General features: G+C 36.8%; 1 protein-coding gene across 1 annotated transcript; it reads left to right on the top strand.

Moving 5' to 3' along the window:
• The first annotated feature begins 17,876 nt into the window (after window positions 1–17,876).
• LOC123258888 lies at window positions 17,877–18,806 on the top strand. The gene is made up of 2 exons (XM_044719154.1): window positions 17,877–18,341; window positions 18,517–18,806. Exons 1-2 carry the CDS (start codon window positions 17,963–17,965, stop codon window positions 18,804–18,806), a joined length of 669 nt encoding a protein of 222 aa, XP_044575089.1. The 5' UTR covers window positions 17,877–17,962.
• Window positions 18,807–20,001: the final 1,195 nt, after the last annotated feature.

Raw genomic sequence — 20,001 nt, 5'->3', positions numbered from 1 at the left:
ATCGGTCCAACTTGTATTCAAAATCTAAGTTTAGTTGAACCCTTCCGAACGGCACCAACCACGATCAAATCGGTCAAGCCGTTAAAAAGTTATGAGAGGTTTAAATACACACACACACACACACACACACACACACACACACACACACACACACACACACACACACACACACACACACGCCCGTCGGAAGAAGCCAAACTCCCACCGGGCACGTCCCCAGGTGGCGGATAGGGGGGGTCCTAACTGGTCGTAAGATCGGCAGATTGGGGTGAAATAAAATAGCCCTCGCGGAACAAATCAGGCATCGGAGCTGAAGAGTAACAGCCACCGTCCGTGTATCCTTGTGGGTCGGAGAAAGCTCGCTGTTCTTCGGGGCAGAGGATAAGAGCGAAATAAAATAGCTCTCGCGGTAAAAAACGATAACTCCCCTTTCGGCAGGAAGGGTTTGTCACACCATCTGACCTAGGGTCACGTACGCAAGCGGATACGGTGACGCTGCTCGAAAGAGATGTGCGAAATGATCCTTATAGCGCGGTGTACGTGGTAACTCCCGGCATCTACGTGCCGCACCCACGGGTGCAAGAGGAAGCTGATGAAGGAAGCAGGTGCAGGGTCGAAGCGGTTGAGATTTCCCGCTTCAATGACCGAAAGCTCTTATAGCAATGGAGGTAGCTGTAAGAGTGATCACCCCTCCACTTCCGGAGGCAATGCGTTCGGAGACGACCTTTTGCTTTAGAGTATCACTCAAAATCATGGAAGAAACGAAAAAACAAGAAAAGGACAGGAGTATTAGTGGGCCTCACGCCCAAGAAGCAGCGATTACAGCAAGCGCTGAGATGAAGCGGACGCAAGCGCTGGAACGCCTCGAAAAGCTGACCACCGAACTGCATGAGTTTGTCCAATCAAAGGTCAATATCCATAAAGAGATAAAGGCCAAGGCAACCGGGGTAGTTAACGCCCTTCGAAGGTTTAAAAAACTGGACGAAGAATGGCAGTCACCTCGACGACTCACTCCTCGTGTTACGCCGGAGAATAGCAGTCAACTTACTGTGGAGATCGAAGAATCGATGGACACCGGAGGCGATGTTGACGGTGAATCTGATGTTAAAGACGAAGGTCATACTTCCAACAAGTCTAACAAGAGGAAGGACCGAAACTCCCCAGATGGAATAGATGGGCGATTGACGGAAAGAAAGGACTTGAAACCAAGTCCTCCGAAAAACGTGATGAAGCAGAACGCCGAAAAAAAAGACGCGACTGATTGGAAAGATGTCCACACAAAGAAAGAGAAACGAAGGCTAGCCAAAGAACAGCTCCCAAAGGAGCCTTCAAAGAAGCCCAGGCCGGAGTCTAAGCGCAAAAACCGCTTAAATGGATCAGACCCGACGCACTGATCATCTGCCCGGCCGAGAAAGCAAAGTACGCCGAGATTATGCGTCGCATAAAGAAGGACGTCCCTGATGAGCAGGTTCGCACAACGGTGGACAAGATCAACAAGACCAGAAGCGGGGACTTGCTGATTACGATTTCGCGGAAGAGCGTGGACAAAGGCCAAGGCCTGCAACAGACCATCGCAAACATTCTTATGGAGGAGGCCAAAGTGATCTGCAAAGGGCCATAAGAAGACATCGAGATCCGAGACCTAGATGACACCACAACAAAGGAGAATATTCAGGCTGCCCTGCTTACGGTAACCAAGGAGCTCTGCGAATTACCACCAGAGACAATCAAGATCCGCAAAGCCTACAGAGGTACCCAAACCGCTGTCGTGACACTACCGGCTGCAGCAGCTCAGAAGATATTAGAAGGAAGCGGTAAAATCCGAATTGGCTCGGTCAACTGCCGAATTAGAGCCACGAGAAAACCTACCCTATGTTACAAATGCTGGCATTTCAGGCACCACGGATCCCAGTGCAGAAGCAAGACAGATCGATCCAAGCTATGCATCAGATGCGGCCAAGAAGGACACAAGATTGCGGACTGTAAAAACTCAGCGAAGTGTGTATTATACGCGGAAAATAAGAGCGCAGAGAACGCTGCCCATCACGCCGGCACATACAGGTGCCCGGTATACAAAGAGGCACTCCAGAGAATGACAAGCAAGCAAACATGAGGATATTACAGCTTAACCTCAATCACTGTGAGGCCGCGCATGACCTGCTCATGCAGACCGTGCGTGAATTAGAGCTTGATTTAGTAATAATAGCAGAGCCATACAGACACCTGAATAACCAACCTTGGGAAACTGACAGCACCACCAAGGCTGTCATCTGGTCCTGTGGCAAACTCCCCTTCCAGAGCATAGTGAGCAATCATAGCATCGGCTTTGTAGCAGCGTCTATTAACGACATCGGTTTTTATAGTTGCTATGCACCACCTAGCCTTTCCATTGCCGACTTTACTGACTTCCTGGATCGACTGACCGAAGACGCAAAGCAATACTACCCAGTAGCTACAGCAGGGAACTTCAATTCCTGGGCGGTAGACTGGGGCAGCAAGCAGACTAATGCGCGAGGCAAGGCACTACGTGAAGCAATGGCCTCACTGGACGTGGTCCTTCTCAACATCGGTGAGACACCAACATATACAAAGGGAGAGGCTAGTTCGATAATAGACCTTACATTCGTCAGCAGCAGCTTATTGAAAGGAAACTATTCTTGGGAAGTCTTAAACACCTACACCGCCAGCGACCACAGTTCAATACTTTGGGAAATATCGGCTGGCCGGAACCCTCAAAGAGCAACTAGACAAACTAATGCAGCTGGATGGAAAGTGAATGACTTTGACTCGGAAGCTTTGGTAGTAGCCTTAGACAGTGACTCGACCATAATCACAGGAAATGCTGTAGAGAAGACGAAGGACTTAATGACGAGAATTGCCCAGGCGTGCGACACCTGCATGCCCCGTAAGCGTGGCATCAATAAAAGACCATCGGTGCACTGGTGGAATGATCAGATTAACGCCCTTCGCACAGCTTGTCACAAAAAGAGAAGATTATCACAGCGTGGCCATCGACGACCTAACTCTGCGGAGCTGGTCGCAGAATACAAAAAGGCCCGTCGAGAACTGAACAAGGCCATCAAAGATAGCAGAAGACGCTGTTGGAAGGAACTCGTCGATGAGGTAGAAAAGGATCCATGGGGCAGACCGTATAGGGTGGTCATGACCCACCTGAAGCGCCAGCCAATGCCATCACCTACGTGTCCACAGCTCCTGGAAAGAATAGTTTCTACTCTGATTCCTCGACAAAGTAAGTTCGGCTATTCTTTATTGCCAGTAAATCGAGAAGACATTCCACCTGTCAGAGAAGAGGAACTGATGGAGGCGTGTAACCGAGTAGGGAATAATAAAGCGCCGGGATTGGATGGAATCCCGAATATCGCATTAAAAACATCTATTTAAGCAGCGCCAAATTTATTCTTAGATACCTACGATTCGTGCCTCAAAGAAGGGATTTTTCTTAGAAGATAGAAACAGCAAAGACTTGTACTTCTCCCTAAAGGGAAGAAGCCACCGGACGAGCCATCATCCTACCGACTACTCTGCATGCTGGATACAGCGCGTAAGATATTAGAGCGTATAATGCACCAACGAATAGAAGCAGCCGTCGATCCACTCCTAGCAGAAGGCCAGTATGGTTTCCGGAAAGGACGATCAACGCTGGATGCGATCAACCTGGTGGTCGATATAGCTAAGGAGGCAATCGCTAGAAAGAGATGGGAACGTGGCAGAAAGGAGTATTGTTTAGTGGTTGCCTTGGACATCAAAAATGCCTTCAATTCCGCTAACTGGGACTGCATCATGCGAGCTCTCGAAGATAAAGAAGTGCCAGGATACCTGCGCAGAAAGGTAGCAAACTACTTTACAGACAAAGTCCTCAAATATGACACGAAAAACGGTCCAAGGGAGTACGAAATAACCGGAGGAGTGCCACAGGGCTAGGTTTTGGGTCCTTTGCTGTGGAACATCATGTATGATGGTCTCCTGAGAGTTGCATTACCATCAGAGGTGAAACTTGTTGCATATGCTGATGATGTAGCGGTAGTGATTGTCGCGAAACACTTGGAAGAGATCAATCTGGCTTTCGATATCACATTTAGCCGGATTAACCTATGGATGAAGATGATGAAGTTGGAGTTAGCCAAGCACAAAACTGAAGCTGTGCTCATCACCAGCAGAAAGATCGTAGAAAACATCAAGCTGAATGTCGACGAGCAGGAGATCGCATCGCAACCATTTATCCGATATCTGGGGGTGACACTGGATGCCCGACTGAACTTTAAGCAACAGGTCGAACAGGTAAGTGCTAAAGCATCAGCGGTGGTAATTAGTCTATCAAGACTGATGCTGAATGTTGGAGGCCCGAAGCAGAGCAGGAGGCTATTGCTGTCATCAGTAGTCACATCAGTGCTCACATATAGAATATCCGTTTGGGCAGACGCGCTGAAGACCCAAGAATCTTGGAGGAAAGCCAGACCGGTCTACCGATTAAGTGCACTGAGAGTTGCAAGCGCCTTCCGCACAATATCCGAGGAGGCAGTGTGCCTCATTTCTGGAACTCTGCCTCTTAGAGTCCTAGCTGAGGAAAGACGGAACCTATACCACCGAAAGAGGTCATCTACACTGAGCGCTGAAGAACTGAGAACTGAAGAGCGACAACATAGTATAGCAAAATGGCAACAACTATGGGATGCTGCGGAGAAGGGAAGATGGACTCATCCACTTATACCAAGGATTGACGTTTGGCTTAACCGGAATCACGGCGGGGCCAACTACTATCTGACCTAGATGTTGTCAGGACACGGCTGTTTCCGGGAGTACCTTCATCGCTTTAAGCACGATAATTCCCCAGAGTGTCCGTCTTGCCCATTAGTTGCTGAAAATGCGAAACACGTTTTCTTTGTGTGCCCTCGTTTTAACCCACAGCGTGATGAGTTAGAGAAGATCCTGAACAAGAAAATCACACCAGAGTCAATAGTAAAAGAAATGCTGTCATCCGAAGCTGCCTGGAACGCCACAAGCACGTTTACCACCGAAGTGCTTACAGAGCTGCGTTCCATTGAAAGAAAAAGGGCAAATGACAGAAACTAGAAGGAAGGAAAAATAACACCTTAGCCACCAGAAGGAATAGCAGTAGCTAGATCCTCCCCTCACGAAGTAATGCCTGACGGCGGTTTCCATGAGGGATTAGAGGAAAGAAGAAAAGGGGTTTAGGGTTTAGTGGGTAGGGGTGTTAGCGTCGAGTTTTAGTATGACGCTGCGTCGAGTCGCCACATATCCAGGCCGAACAGCTATGCCTGGAATCCGTAAAAGGGATTCCCCCTCCTAAGTTAAAAAAAAAAAAAAAAAAAAAAAAAAACACACACACACACACACACACACACATACATACAGACACCATCGCGGGAATAGTCAGAGAAGCTTCCTAGGACCTCAAAACGTCGAGATCTGATGAAAACTCGATTTTCGAAAAACGCGGTAAAAACAATAACTTCCCGATTTTTGAAAATTTTCAATTTTCTTAACGGGAAGTTACAAATAAAAAGGACGAATTCCAGGTTACTCATGCAAGTATAATTTTTAAAAATAATAATAATCATTATTATTATGAAGCCAATTTAATAATAATGTTAACAAATGAATAATTATTTTGTCAACATTTTATATTTGCCACATATTTCACTTCACTAAGTATTGAAATTTTTTGAAAGTGATGCCTAGATTATTGCCAGCATTTCAAAAAAAATGGCAACGCATCTGCCAAGAACTGCAATTGCCTCCTGGAGTGTACGAACCTGGTGACAATAACATTAATTGTACATATTGTAACATATACATTAATCACGTTACAAAGCGTGATATAAGACGTAATTATGATAGTGCCAGACTCATAAATAATGCGAATCTTCGTGCTGAACCTCCGCAAGCCAACCAAGATGCAGTTGAAGTATGTCCTGTCCGAAAGAGTACATTTAATTACGAATTGAGTGAGGCGCTCATGGCTGCTGATATACCATCAGAAAAAGTAAACGATGTCAAGTTTAAAGAATTTTTAGAGAAGTATACACAGCAAATGATACAGACGCATCGACATTACGCAAAACGTATGTAAGCACCGTGTACGACATGAACTTGCAAAAGCTTCGAGTGGAAATTGGAAACCATCCGATTTATATTTCAGTAGATGAAACAACTGATGCTCAGGGACGTTTTATTACACACGCTTTAATTGCTCCACTGATTTCTGAGAGTACGCCAAGATTAATTAAGTGTAGTGAAATACCGAGAGCTGATGCTAATAACATTGTGCTATTTGTCGAAAGCGCTTTATACAAGTTATGGCCTGCTGGGATTAAAAATGATCGTGTTCTTCTTTTCCTTTCTGATGGAGCTCCGTAGATGGTTGCTGCAGGAAATTTACTCCGAATACAATATGGAAATTAATTCATGTCACATGTCTTACTCATGGTTTTCACAGAATTGCTGAGGAAATTCAAAATTCTTTCGACGTTGTTAATCGTGTTATTGCAGATACCAAATTAGTTTTTTTAAAGTCACCTGAGAGAAAAAGATTATTTAGAGAAATGTTACCTGATACTCCGCTTCCACCTCAACCAATTATTACTCGCTGGGGTGAGTGGCTAAAAGCCGCCTCATATTATCATGAAAATTTTCAGCAAATTAGTCGAGTAATGAATTCAGTTATTCCTGACTCAGCCGTCGTACGTCGTGTTCAATCTTTATGAAGAAAACGTAACCTTGCCTGGGATTTCAATTCTATCCATGAAAAATTTTCAACTATCCATATCGCGATCACTAGATTAAAGACCAGGGGTATGGAATTAGAAGAATCGATTGATATTGTTGTGACTGCAGCTAGACAAATCATCGCCGACAACGAAATTCCCGAGTTTGTCAAACAAAAAATGGAAAATGTTTTGGTAAAAAATGTGGGCTTTACCAGGACTTAATTGAATATTTTCCGACGAATGTTGGGTGACCAAGGAACCGTCATCCCTGCGGGATGGAACGATAATGATGTCCAGTGTATGAGTCATGCGCCTATTAGAGCATGCGACACAGAGAGATCATTCTCGGACTTCAAAAATTTATTCCGAGACAAGGGACACATATTTATTATCGATAATTTATAAAAACATGTATTTGTGTATTTTAATAGTCGATGAAAATATTAATGAATTAATACTATTTTTATGATTTTGAAAAAGCTTTATATACAAAACAATGTTTAACGAAAAAAAAATTTTTTTTTAATGTTGACGCTTGTCATTCTATGAAAATAAATGATTAAATATTAATTATCCGCTTCTCTAGTACTTACTTCTTCGGTCAATTTGTTTGATTACAGTACAAAAAAACTGCTTATCTTAGTGTCAATTTGTAATCGAAATAATGTTTTCTATGTTGCCTCTAAGTACCATTTTTATACCCCAGTAACCTGCCTGCATTTTATCCTTAGAAGGATCCAAATGTCCTTCGGTGCAATGTCCCAAATATTGTAAATTTTGTTCTGCTAAGATTCCTAAAATTTTTCGTAACAGTTGTCCTTCTGCGAAACCTTACAAGTATCCTGCATTTTAATCTGCTAACCTCCTTAGAAATTGTCCTTCAATTTATCATTCCTATTTTCCTTTAACCAAGTCTTAAAAATATCCCTTTCTTTATCCTGGTTAATAACCTAGATTTTGTCCTTCAGACTACCTTAACAGTTGCCCTTCTGCACAACCTTACAAGTTTCCTGCATGTTAATCTGCTAACCTCCTTAGAAATTGTCCTTTAATTGATCCTTCCTATTGTCCTTTAACCGTTCGTTACTCGCACTATACGGGGATTCCCTGCACAACACTACTTAACCTAATAGAGTTGGCGTGAGTACGAGTGAGACACTATTAAAGAAAGCGCGAGTTACGAAAGTTTAATCTAGCCCTCAAAATATCCTCTTCTTTATCCTAGTTAATAACCTGGATTTGATCCTTGAAACTATCCTTACAGGTGCCCTTCTTCGCAACCTGACAAGTATCCTGCATTTTAATCTGCTAACTTCCCTAGAAACTGTCTTTTTAAATATCGTTCCTATTGTCCTTTAACTCAATTATTAAAATATCCTTTTTCTTATGCTCTGCTCAATAATCTGGATAGAATTCTTGAAATAATCCATCCGATATCCAATGATATCACCAGCGCGATATCCAACAAGGTCGTCAGCGTGATATCAAGCAAGATATCCAGCGAGATCGTTAGCGCGATATCCAGCGAGACCGTCAGCGAGACCGTCAGCGTGATATAAACCGAGATATCCAGTGAGATCACCAGCGCGATGTCCAACAAGATCGTCAGCACGATATAAACCGAGATATCCAGCAAAATCTTCAGCGTGATATCAAGTAAGATATCCAGCGAAACCGTCAGTGCCATATCAACCGAAATATCCAGTGAGATCACCAGCGCGATATCCGACAAGATCGTTAGCATGATATCAATTAATATATCCAGCGAGACCATCAGCGCGATATCAACCGAGATATCCAGTGAGATCGCCAGCGTGATATCCAACAAGATCGTCAGCACGATATCAAGCAAGATATCCAGCGAGACCATCAACGTGATATCCATTGAGATCGTCAGCGCGATGTTAAGTGATAGTCAGAGAGATCATTAGATAGATAGATAGATAGATAATAATTTTATTGGATTCTGGAGCCTAGGCTCCCTCAGAATCATCATCAAATATACATTTATAATTAGTATATGATGTACAGAGTTTTAGATACCTAAAATAAAATCAAAATAAATATAGTAATTAACAGTAATAACATGTTAATCATGCTTATAAATAATACTTGTGTTATACAAAGCTCAACAACCTTCAATAGCAGTAATAAACGTTCAATATAGCAGATCAATAATTTTGGAAATAATAATCATAGCACAGTCTACGGAATCCTTCGAAACTTTCGGATTTTGTAATTTCAGCTTGCAGCGCATTCCAGATACGTATACCACGAACAATAGCGCGATATCAAGCGAAATCTTGAGCACGATATTCATTGAGACCGTCAGCGAGACCCTTAGAGAGTGCTTCAGCGCGATATTAAGCGAGATATCCAGTGAGATCGTCAGCGCGATATCCAGCGAGACCGTCAGCGCAATATGCAGCGAGATCGTCACCGCAATATGGAGCGAGATATCGCTTTTATACAAAGCTCAACAACCTTCAATAGCAGTAATAAACGTTCAATATAGCAGATCAATAATTTTGGAAATAATAATCATAGCACAGTCTACGGAATCCTTCGAAACTTTCGGATTTTGTAATTTCAGCTGGCAGCGCATTCCAGATACGTATACCACGAACAATAGCGCGATATCAAGCGAAATCTTGAGCGCGATATTCATTGAGACCGTCAGCGAGACCCTTAGAGAGTGCTTCAGCGCGATATTAAGCGAGATATCCAGTGAGATCGTCAGCGCGATATCCAGTGAGACCGTCAGCGCGATATCCAGCACGATATTGATCGAGATGACCGGCGAGATCGTCAGCGCGATATTAAGCAAGATATCCAGCAAGATCGTCAGCGCGATATCCAGCGAGACCGTGAGCGCAATATCCAGCGCGATATCCGTCCGATTATCCTCATGCATGAGCTTCACCACCAAGATATCTTACCTTACCGTCCATGCTGCTTACCAGCCTAAATATCGCTTTGCGAACAATCCTTTATATATGGGTCATTCCACCAAATAAGAACATTTTTACGGGGTGACCCTCGCGAATTATGTTTAAAATTTATGAAGGTGTTGTCTATAATAAGAAATAAATTCCCTATAAGTTTCAGTCCTTAATAGGCAGCAGTTCTGGAGTTATGATTTTTTGAAATTTTGAAAAAAAATTTTTTTCACCTTTATTAATAATTTTTCTGATGAGGAAAACTTTTTTATTAAAATCCACGAAAAATATTATCTTTTGGAAGAAATTCTCAGCTTTTGAATGAAAATATCCATTTTATCATAAACACATCAGAAGACCCTTTAAAATCCAATTAAAGTGGAAAAATTGATTTTTCTCGGTGTGCGGTGCAAGGTACATTTAATTTGACTTTTTTTTCTGAAAGATCAGAGTTTTTTACAGAAAATATATGGTTTTTAAGATGTGCATATTTTTTGTTCAATCACAATTAAATTAAACGTAAAATCTTTATAATTAAAATACTTTTATTTTTGAACTTTTTTCAGATGTTGATATAGTTTTAATAAAAGCATATCCAATTTCATCATTTATCGGTAAAAATGTGCAATGTCTGTGTACCCTTTACCGTTTTTGATGAAGAATATCGTACGTCTAACACATGTTTTTTTTTTCTAAATAATCATCATTCATTATGAAAGTAAAATCAACGCCTGTAAAATTCTTGATTGCCAAGGAATGCAAATCTTGTGGTGTCAGTATGTTTTTTATTTTCCATTTGTAATAAAGCTCTAGCAGCATGTCGTTTTACTGAACCTGCAAGCCCGTCGCATGGTCTTTTGCCATGGGCAGTCGCAAAAAAATGCCACTCAGCGATGATTCTAAAGTCAGCATAATGATAACATAAATTAGTAAATGTTTTTTTTTTTTTTTTAAATTGCTGAGGTGCTCCATCTGAGAAGTAAAAAATCATTTCAATAACAGCAAATTTTTCTCTTAAAAAAGAAATCAATTGTTCTTGAAACAAATAAATCAAAACTATGTCATATTTAAGGCAATCTGAGATACCAACTAAGTGCTTAATAGTATCATTTTTATTTTAGTAAACCACCATTGGAAATATAGTAGCTTGGTCATTATTCCAATGATAGCCTTGGGCAGCTTTCTGCAAAACAAACGCAGTTTGCTGCAAAGTCAAAAACTACCGCTAATTCGCCACTCTTCAAATTTAATTTAGCATTATTAGAGAAAAACCGACTGTATTTTCACTATAAAATCATGTTTTAAAATTTTCTCAAGTTGCGTCGCTTGGGTATCAATAAAGTCATCGGAATCTGAAATAACGTTTACAATAGTACATCGATCGGTTGATGTCCACATTTTATATTCGATCTCATTTAAATCAGATTCTTTTAAGGGAGTATTCTACTGTAGAATTTTGAAAAAATCGAAAATTTTTTTTTTCATATTTTCAAAGTTTAGATATTCAAAAATATGTCATTAAAAGGATTTTTCAAAATTACTATCATTTCATGAGTTATAGCCGTTTTAGTGACGTGGTATCGGTTCCGGTCCGACCGCTAAAAGTTAACAAAAGACGGTAGGCGTTCCCGAGTCCCTACTTATGTCCCTTTCTATTGTATAGTATTCCTTTTAAATCTATATTTAATTGAAGGACATAGAAATGATAGAAATTGAAGGACATGAATTGTTCATTTAGTTGGTGCAAGTATCAGAAGGCAATTGAAGACGGCACTATTGACGAATTTGACCACAAAAATCCTTCTCTAAATGACAAAGTTTTAGAAGTAATAAAACCAATTTATGAAAGTTTATCAGCTGATTTTTTATTGGAACGATGTTTGGGTTCTGAAACTCAAAATAATAACAAATCTTTGAATTCGTTAATTTGAACTTTTGCTCTGAAGCACATTCACGCTGGACCGAAGACAATTGAAATTGCCACTTTCTTCGCAGTTAGTATTTTTAATGAAGGTTTTATACCTATATTAAAAATCTTAGATGTTATGGGAATCACGATTGGCCCAGAAGCTAATGCTTTTTCAGCAAGACGGGACGAAGCGCGTATCGAGCGCTCGGAACTCCGGACTTCAGAGGCGTCAAAGGAGGGTAGGACTGCACGTCTTCACAAGAGAACATCGGAGAATGAGCATTTTGAAGTAGAGGAAGGATTCTTATATGGAGCAGTAATCTCCGATTAAAAATATGTAAGTATTCTGTACCATTCTACAAGTAAAATTGTCGAAAACTTGTCTCAAAACTTTGAACGCGTTTTTCTCGGAACTACTTTTTTCGAGCTGGCGGTAAGGATATCTCGAGTTCGAATGAACTGATTTACTTCAAATTTAAAGAGGATGTTCTCTATACGTCGCTTCATCTCGTAAACCCTGCCCAAAACTATAACTTCTCATTTAGTATTTTTAAAAAATTCGGAATTGTTAAAAAAATATGAAAAAAAAAATTTTTTTTTCAAACTGCCGCCATTTTAAAAAAATATTTTAAGATTTTTTTTAACTTATCCAAGGGTTATACGATAGCAGCATCTATAATAATTAAAAATCCGTCTGTTTTTTATGTTTCAGATCACCAGGAGGGTTGGAATAATGCACGCCAGGACACCCTCTTTTTTTTTTTGACCCCCCCACTTTGACTGCTCATAACTTTGTCAATTTTAATTTTTTTTTTTTAATAATTTTTTATGTAATAATAAAATATTTTTTATGTAATAATAAAACATCAATAAACAAATGATAAAAAAATTGATCATAAAAATATTTTTTGTTTTCTTCGTACAGCGCTTCTAAAACCGGGCGAAATTCTTGCCTCTACAGTAGAATACTCCCTTAACGATGCATGAAAGTAATTAATGATTTCTTCATTGTTTGTACATCTATTACAACTTCTGAAGAAGCAGGATTCCGTTGGATTATTACAAACCAATTTATTCAATAAATTTTTTTAAATTGGTTGAGTTTTCATAATCCAATCAGTTTTTCTTGCAAATTTTGGAAAATTACATCCTAAGTAAGAAAATGGAATCGTAGTTGTGAGCGCCATCTGCATCGTATGAACTCAATTTTTTAACGAGCAGTATAAAATTTTAAATATTTAACAGAAAATTATTGTACTATCCCGAATAATCGTATAACACTTAGCGGATATAACTTTTAATTTAATTGTAATTGAACAAAAAATATGCACATCGTGAAAACCATATATTTTGTGTAAAAAACTCTGATCTTTCAAAGAAAAAGTCAAATTGGATGTACCTTGCACCATACACCGAGAAAAATCAATATTTCACTTTAACTGGATTTTAAAGGGTCTTCTGATGTGTTTATGATAAAATGGATATTTTCATTCAAAAGCTGAGAATTTCTTTCACAAGATAAGATTTTTCGTGGATTTTAATAAAAAAGTTTTCCTCATCAGAAAAATTAATAAAGGTGCAAAAAATTTTTTTTTAAAATTTCAAAAAATCATAACTCCAGAACCGCTGCATATTAAGGGCTGAAACTTATAGGGAATTTATTTCTTATTATAGAGAACACCTGCATAAATTTTAAACATAATCCGCGAGGGTCGCCCCGTAAGAATGTTCTTATTTGGTGGAATGACCCATATCCTTCTAAACAACTTCCGAATTATCCTATTTCATATTATTCTAACTTGTATCTCCATTTTTTTTCTAGTAAAAATAACGTTTTTTTATACTTTATTTGCGAAGAATGTCAGAAGTCAATTACAAATATTATTTTAACACATAAAATTGTTCTTAATCTATATTGTTCAATTGTTTTTATCGAATTCAACAATTTATTCAAATATTCTTCCAGCCAATCAAAATTGTCGTTACAAAAATCTTTCTCGCGCTTTTTTTAGCAGGGCTAACTTCCTGACTCTATTATTAATATACTTGTCACAAAAATTTAGGAATATTAAAAAAAATTCTAAATTTTTAGGTGATTTTCAACGAGCTGTAACTCCAAGGTGAAACGATCGTACAGCAAGAAAAAACAAAAGTCAATTGTAGCTTCGAGTGACTAGTTTTCAGATATGAGCATGAAAATTTTTTATCATGTTTAAGTCTTGAGAAATCTTAAGGAAACTACCAAAAAAAAATTTTCCAAATTCTTTCTCGTCTAGAAAAAGCTTACGAGCTTTAAAAAATTTTGTTTAATTATTTTACTGAAGAGCTTTTTTAGAAAATTTAATGCCTTTTGATTTGGTGTAATCAAAAAGCCTGTACGATGATTTGCCGCGAAGTTATCGTCAATCATAGCAAAAAAGTTCTTTTTTACTTTGATAATCAATAACTTTGGGGATGATGATCGTATAGGAAATCGAAAGAAGGTTTGAAAACATTGGGACTTTCCGTATGAGATATCGTAAGTGGCTCTTGACAAAAAAATTTTTTTCAAACCGAAATCTTACAGTGGAATCCCTCTATATTTGACCCCTCTATATTTGACCTCCCTCTATATTTGACCAATTTCTCTCTCTAAATTAGACGATCCTGTCTCCTACTACGAGTTTCTTTCCGATGAAAAAAATCCTCAGTGGCGGGCATATTTAAATATTAGTGGCGGGAATATTTAAATTTACACCGTAAAAACTTAGTGGAGTGTAGGCAGAGCGGATAATTTTTATTTGATTTAATTCTTTTCAGATTTAAATTCACTCTAGATCGATTTTGTTAATATTCCCAATAAAGAAAAACTGCAGAATGAATTACATATTTCTTTTATTAAATAAAAATCAAAATATACTTGTACTTGGTTCCAAAATATCAAAATATCTGTTTAGAGATATCAAAAATGAATGTAATCCTTTTCTTTAGTTTAATGTAACGAATAAATTATAATTTATTTTATATAATCTAATATAGAAATGTTTATAATTTATATTTTTTCATACTCTTACGTTATATTTAAACAAGACTTAAAAACAATATAATTTTCATGAAATTTTAGTTAAATGTTAATTGAGATAAAAAAAATATAATTAAGTACTTTATAGATAATAAACAGTCTTTAGTTTTTTATAAAATCGAACAAACATCAATTGTTTACGATATGTCTCACCAACTCTTGATTAGCTTTTTGTAGTATTTTCAGTACGTCATTTTGATTCTCACCCTTTCTTTGGTACCATTTTATAAAATTATTTAACCCACTCAAAGCTTCTACGAAAGACAATCACCGTCTACGACGGAATCATAGATTGTCCAATTTTGGTCGCTATAGGAAATTTCGTCATCCAGTTTTGCTATCATTTTAGGCTCGGCCTGATCTCGACCAGCTAGGATATCTTCATCTGATAGACGTTGCCAGCCATTATCATCGATATTACTCCGGAGCCAGCTTTCAACTTCTTCCGCAGAACACATTTTAAATTCTTGAATCCGTTTCATAAGTGTATAGAAGGGTTCATTTCCAATTATATTTATTGATGGTATTTCGGTTATTTCACTTGAACTCAACGGAATTAGTTTCTTTCAACAATTTCTGATGTCAACGTTAGTAACTTGATCCCACGCGAGAGCACATAAATTACAGGCGTCTAAAAGATTAAATAATTTTAGAAAATCATTGTCTTCAGATTCTTTATGGCTTTCATCGAGCGAAATTTTTTCCATAAGGTCATTACGATAACATCGTTTAAATTTTTCGATAATTCCTTGGTCCAGAGGCTGAATTAATGAAGTGATATTTGGAGGCAAAAACATCACAGTACACGATTGACACAATTTATTCTATTCCTCGGCCGGCGGATGACAAGCTGCATTATCCATGATTAAAATAATCTTAGTATCAGGATTATTGTCTAGGTCATGTTTTTTCTTAATTTCGGGCAATAAAACATCATAGTACCAACTCCTCATTATGTCGCAGGTCATCCAAGAATTTTCTTGATGAGTATAATGAATCAGTAAATTTTTTACCCTTATAAAGCAGCGTGGTTGAGCAGATTTACCAATCACCCCTGATTGAGAAATCTAATTTGAAATGATTTCAAATTATTATTATGATTATAGTCGAATTATTATTATTATTATTATAAGTCGAAACTTTTTGCGGCCGTCCATACAAAAATAATACATAGCATAGCATTTTATGAAAACAATCAGAAAGTAAAAATAAAAATTGAAAGTTTCAAATATGTTATTAAAGTCCAAATTATGTTTAAACAGTTCAATCAATGTAAATCACTCAACCTCATTGCAAATTGCATTTAACAAAAACTTATGTAATAATGTAATATAATGAAACAATATAATAGTGCGAAATAATTTGAAATGATTTAAATCCATCGGATTTGAATACTATATAGATTAGGGTGGGTCAAAAAAATCGAATAATTTTTTTTTGACTTTATACTCTGAAAAATAGGTTCGTAGACACCTAAAAAGAATTCTCTCCAAGTATGAGCTCTTAATTATAACGGGAAGGTCCTCCGCTTTGCGGGTTTCTATTTTTTTCGAATAATCAGATAAAAAAATTTATATCTCGCTTCCAACTGCTTGGAAAAATATTCCGTGGCATAGACTTTGTAAGAAATTGAACGCTCTACAAAAAAGGTCTCTTATGATTTTTTCAAAAACCTAACCGATTAAAAGATATTTCTAGTTGAAGTTTGGCTATTTTAAGGAAAATATTCGTTTTAATTATGAATTTTATAAGTCGATGAAAAAAAATTATTTCGGATTGCGGAACTCATGATTTTGTAGGAAATTTACTGTTCTACAAAAATGGTCTCTTATGATTTTTTGATTAAGTGAAGCCGTTACGAGATATTCATCGTCAAACATTAACGAATATCAATATTTCCAGTTTTTGATCAATAATTCGATAAATTTTAATTTAAACTATGAGTTTCAGGAAAATTTACATAAATTTAAATTTCTATCATAAAAGTCACTCCTACAGGAGTTATTTGTTCAAAAATTCACTAAGAAGTTTTTGTTCTAATGATATTTTTTGTAAGCTTTATTTGTAATAATTTAAAATGTCAATTGCATTGGCATTTCATATTATTACGGTTGTTTAGTATGTATTTTCAAATTTTATTCTACCAATTATACATAAATTTTTTTGTGAGAGAGGCTTTTTGTTCTGAATTACATTACTTCTTCTGTTGGTACTCTAACGCTAGCGCCACCTATGTTGTTTTTCTTAACTATCTTCGTTGTCTACTTTTTTATCAGTACATTTTCAGTGCTCCAAAAACTCATCATTTCGTATACATGATAATAACAATTTTTTCGAAATAAGTCATTTTCTCATCATATAAATTCATTTATTATCAATAATTCTACAATGAATAAAGAAATACGTTTAATCGGTATACCTGTGCAAAAACTCACTGAACGTAAGTTACCAAAAGTGAAAGAGGTTATGAGAGTGTTTTTCTATCAACTTAAAGTTTTAAAGTTTTCAATCAAACAAAATGCAAAAAATTCAGCTGACAAGGTTATTGAATTGTGGAAAATAAATCAGATCCCTACGAGTGGAGCTTCTAATGTAGTCAAAAAAATTCTCCGTTTTCATAGTGAGTGGTTGAAATTACAAAAAGATTTTAATCAGAAAAGTGATAAGGTAAAGGAAAAGGAGTTTCAGACTGATCTTGAACAATTATTCGACATTGTAAGTAAAAATTCCCTAAAAGGGGTGGATGATAACATTAGGAAGTTGTATTTGGATCAAAAATTCTGTACACACAAAGAGATTCTTTCGAATATTGTACCTGCGTCAAACTCAACTACAGATATGATGGAAATAGATGAAAGCAGTAAGTATCTGAGATAAATAATTGTTATAAATTCAGGTAGGAGTGTAAAACTTCCTTTATATTTATTATAAACAATGAGAATATCATTTTTATACTTTACTTGCATTATAAATATCAGTATTCCTACGTATGACATTTGACTCGACGGTTTCTGGTACTCATGTTTAATTGCTTCTCATCATAATGAATAAGTGCTGGAAATTTTGTCTGTTTAATTTAAAAATAAACTCTTATTACAGACTTGAATCAACCGTCTACCAGTCATGGGATTGTTTTAAGTGGAAAATCAGAATCATTCTCGACGCATACATTAAGTGGAACTACAAATTCTGGATCTGATTTGGAGTATGAACCCCAATTCCGACAAAACGAGCAAAAATAAATGTCTTAACTCCTGAAGTCGTTTCTGCACTTGACAGAGCTAATGTCAGCAGTAGAAACGCGATGTTCATTATTGCTCCGGTTTTATCAGCTGTTGGTATAAAAATTGAAGATACAACGCTCAGCTATAGGTCCATCCAACGAGCTCGTATGGTTCAAAGAAAAGACATTGCTCAAGGATTAAAAGACAATTTTAAAACACACGATAAATACGTAGTGCATTGGGATGGTAAAATGCTGAATGATCTAATTGAATCCAAATCTGTGGAACGACTACCGGTTCTTTTAACTGCGTATGGTACTGAACAATTACTTGGAGTTCCAAAAATGAATTCTGGGACGGCAGTTAATCAAACATCCGCCATTTCATCAACATTGAGTGAATGGGGTATTATTAAGTATGTCAAGGCGATGTGTTTTGACACTACGGCTGTTAATACAGGTAATCAATCAATTACAAAAAATATTTTATTGTTGTCATTCTAGTTTAATTTCTATTTCTTACTGAATTTTACTATCAAAATGTATTAATCGTTTACTCGTTTGGATTTGAAATATAACCATTGATTTTTCTTAAATACTAAATTTAACGATAGTCATCTATTATTGTTCTACAGGAATTCACAACGGTACATGTAAGGAAATTGAAAGGATTTTGGGAAGAGAGTTGATCTGGTTATCATGTCGTCATCACATTTTTGAGATCGTATTAAGGGGCGCATTTGAAGTATTTTGGCCTGTGTCATCTGGGCCAAATGTACAGATGTTTGGAAGGTTTAAAAAATTTTGGGATGATATAGATATAACTAATTATAAATCTGGTGTTGAAGATGCTGTTGTTGCTGATATCATTTCGAATAAAAAAGATGAAATCTCTAGTTTTATTACGAAATCTTTACAGGTATGATTTAACTGTGATTTAAATTATAAAAATTTCCTTGGAGAAATGCCTCAAGAAAAGATTTCTTTCAAACGTCCTGGTGCTGTTCATCATGCTAGATGGATGGCTAAGGCCATTTATAGTTTGAAAATGTATCTATTCAGAGATGAATTCAAACTCTCTCAGAAAGAATTGCATGGTCTTCGTCATTTCTGTATTTTTATAGTCACATTGTATTTAAAAGCTTGGTTTTCATCAACTTCTGCAACAACTGCTGCTTATCATGACTTGCAGTTTATGAAAAATTTATTGGAGTACAAGCATATCAATCCTTTGATTTCTTCAGCTACGTGTGAAAAAATGATTTCGCACTTATGGTATTTGAGCGATGAACTTGCCATTTTATCACTGTTTGACGATGGCGTTCCATTAGAAGTAAAAAAAAGTATTGTTGAAGCTGTTAATACTCGTGAAGGTACAGATTCTAAAGCTAAAAGATTTGTAATTGCTAAAAAAGATTTAAATTCATTGGCGCAGAGAACTCTGAGTGACTTTGTGTCTAAAAGTCATTAAATCTTTTCAAAATCTTCGATCTACCGTATGACTTTCTTTGATGTCGATGTTGAATTATGGCCTACTAATGAGAGTTATCTCGAAAATAAAGAATACTTTCAACAACTAAAAGTTGTCAATGATTCAGCAGAGCGAGCTGTTGCATTAGTCAGTGAATATAATCAATGCTTGACAAAAAATGAAGAACAATTCCAGTACTTATTGCAAGTTGTCAAAGAACATCAAAAAACATTCCCAAATTGTAATAAAAGAAATTATTTATAGTAATAGCGTACTGTTATGTTAAAAATATAGACAATTATATTGCAATTGATAATTCAATAAAAAATTTATCTATAAAAAAGTTAAATACTGGTTGTTTCTCACTTGATTCAATACTTTTCATATTAAATTTGACAAAGAAATATGTCATTCACTTCAAATTAAACTAATCATCGGCTATATGTCGAAAAAAATGCTCGAATTTCTTGTTTTAATGCAATCAAACAAGCTCAAGACTGAAAACAATATTAAAAAAATTGTTTATAACATTTCTTTATCGATCGAAACTCAAATTTATGTAAATTTTCCTGAAACTCATAGTTTAAATTAAAATTTATCGAATTATTGATCAAAAACTGGAAATATTGATATTCGTTAATGTTTGACG

This window comes from Cotesia glomerata, linkage group LG2 (assembly GCF_020080835.1).
Source record: "Cotesia glomerata isolate CgM1 linkage group LG2, MPM_Cglom_v2.3, whole genome shotgun sequence".
Taxonomy (NCBI): domain Eukaryota; kingdom Metazoa; phylum Arthropoda; class Insecta; order Hymenoptera; family Braconidae; genus Cotesia; species Cotesia glomerata.
This window is presented reverse-complemented; position numbering and strand designations above follow the sequence as displayed.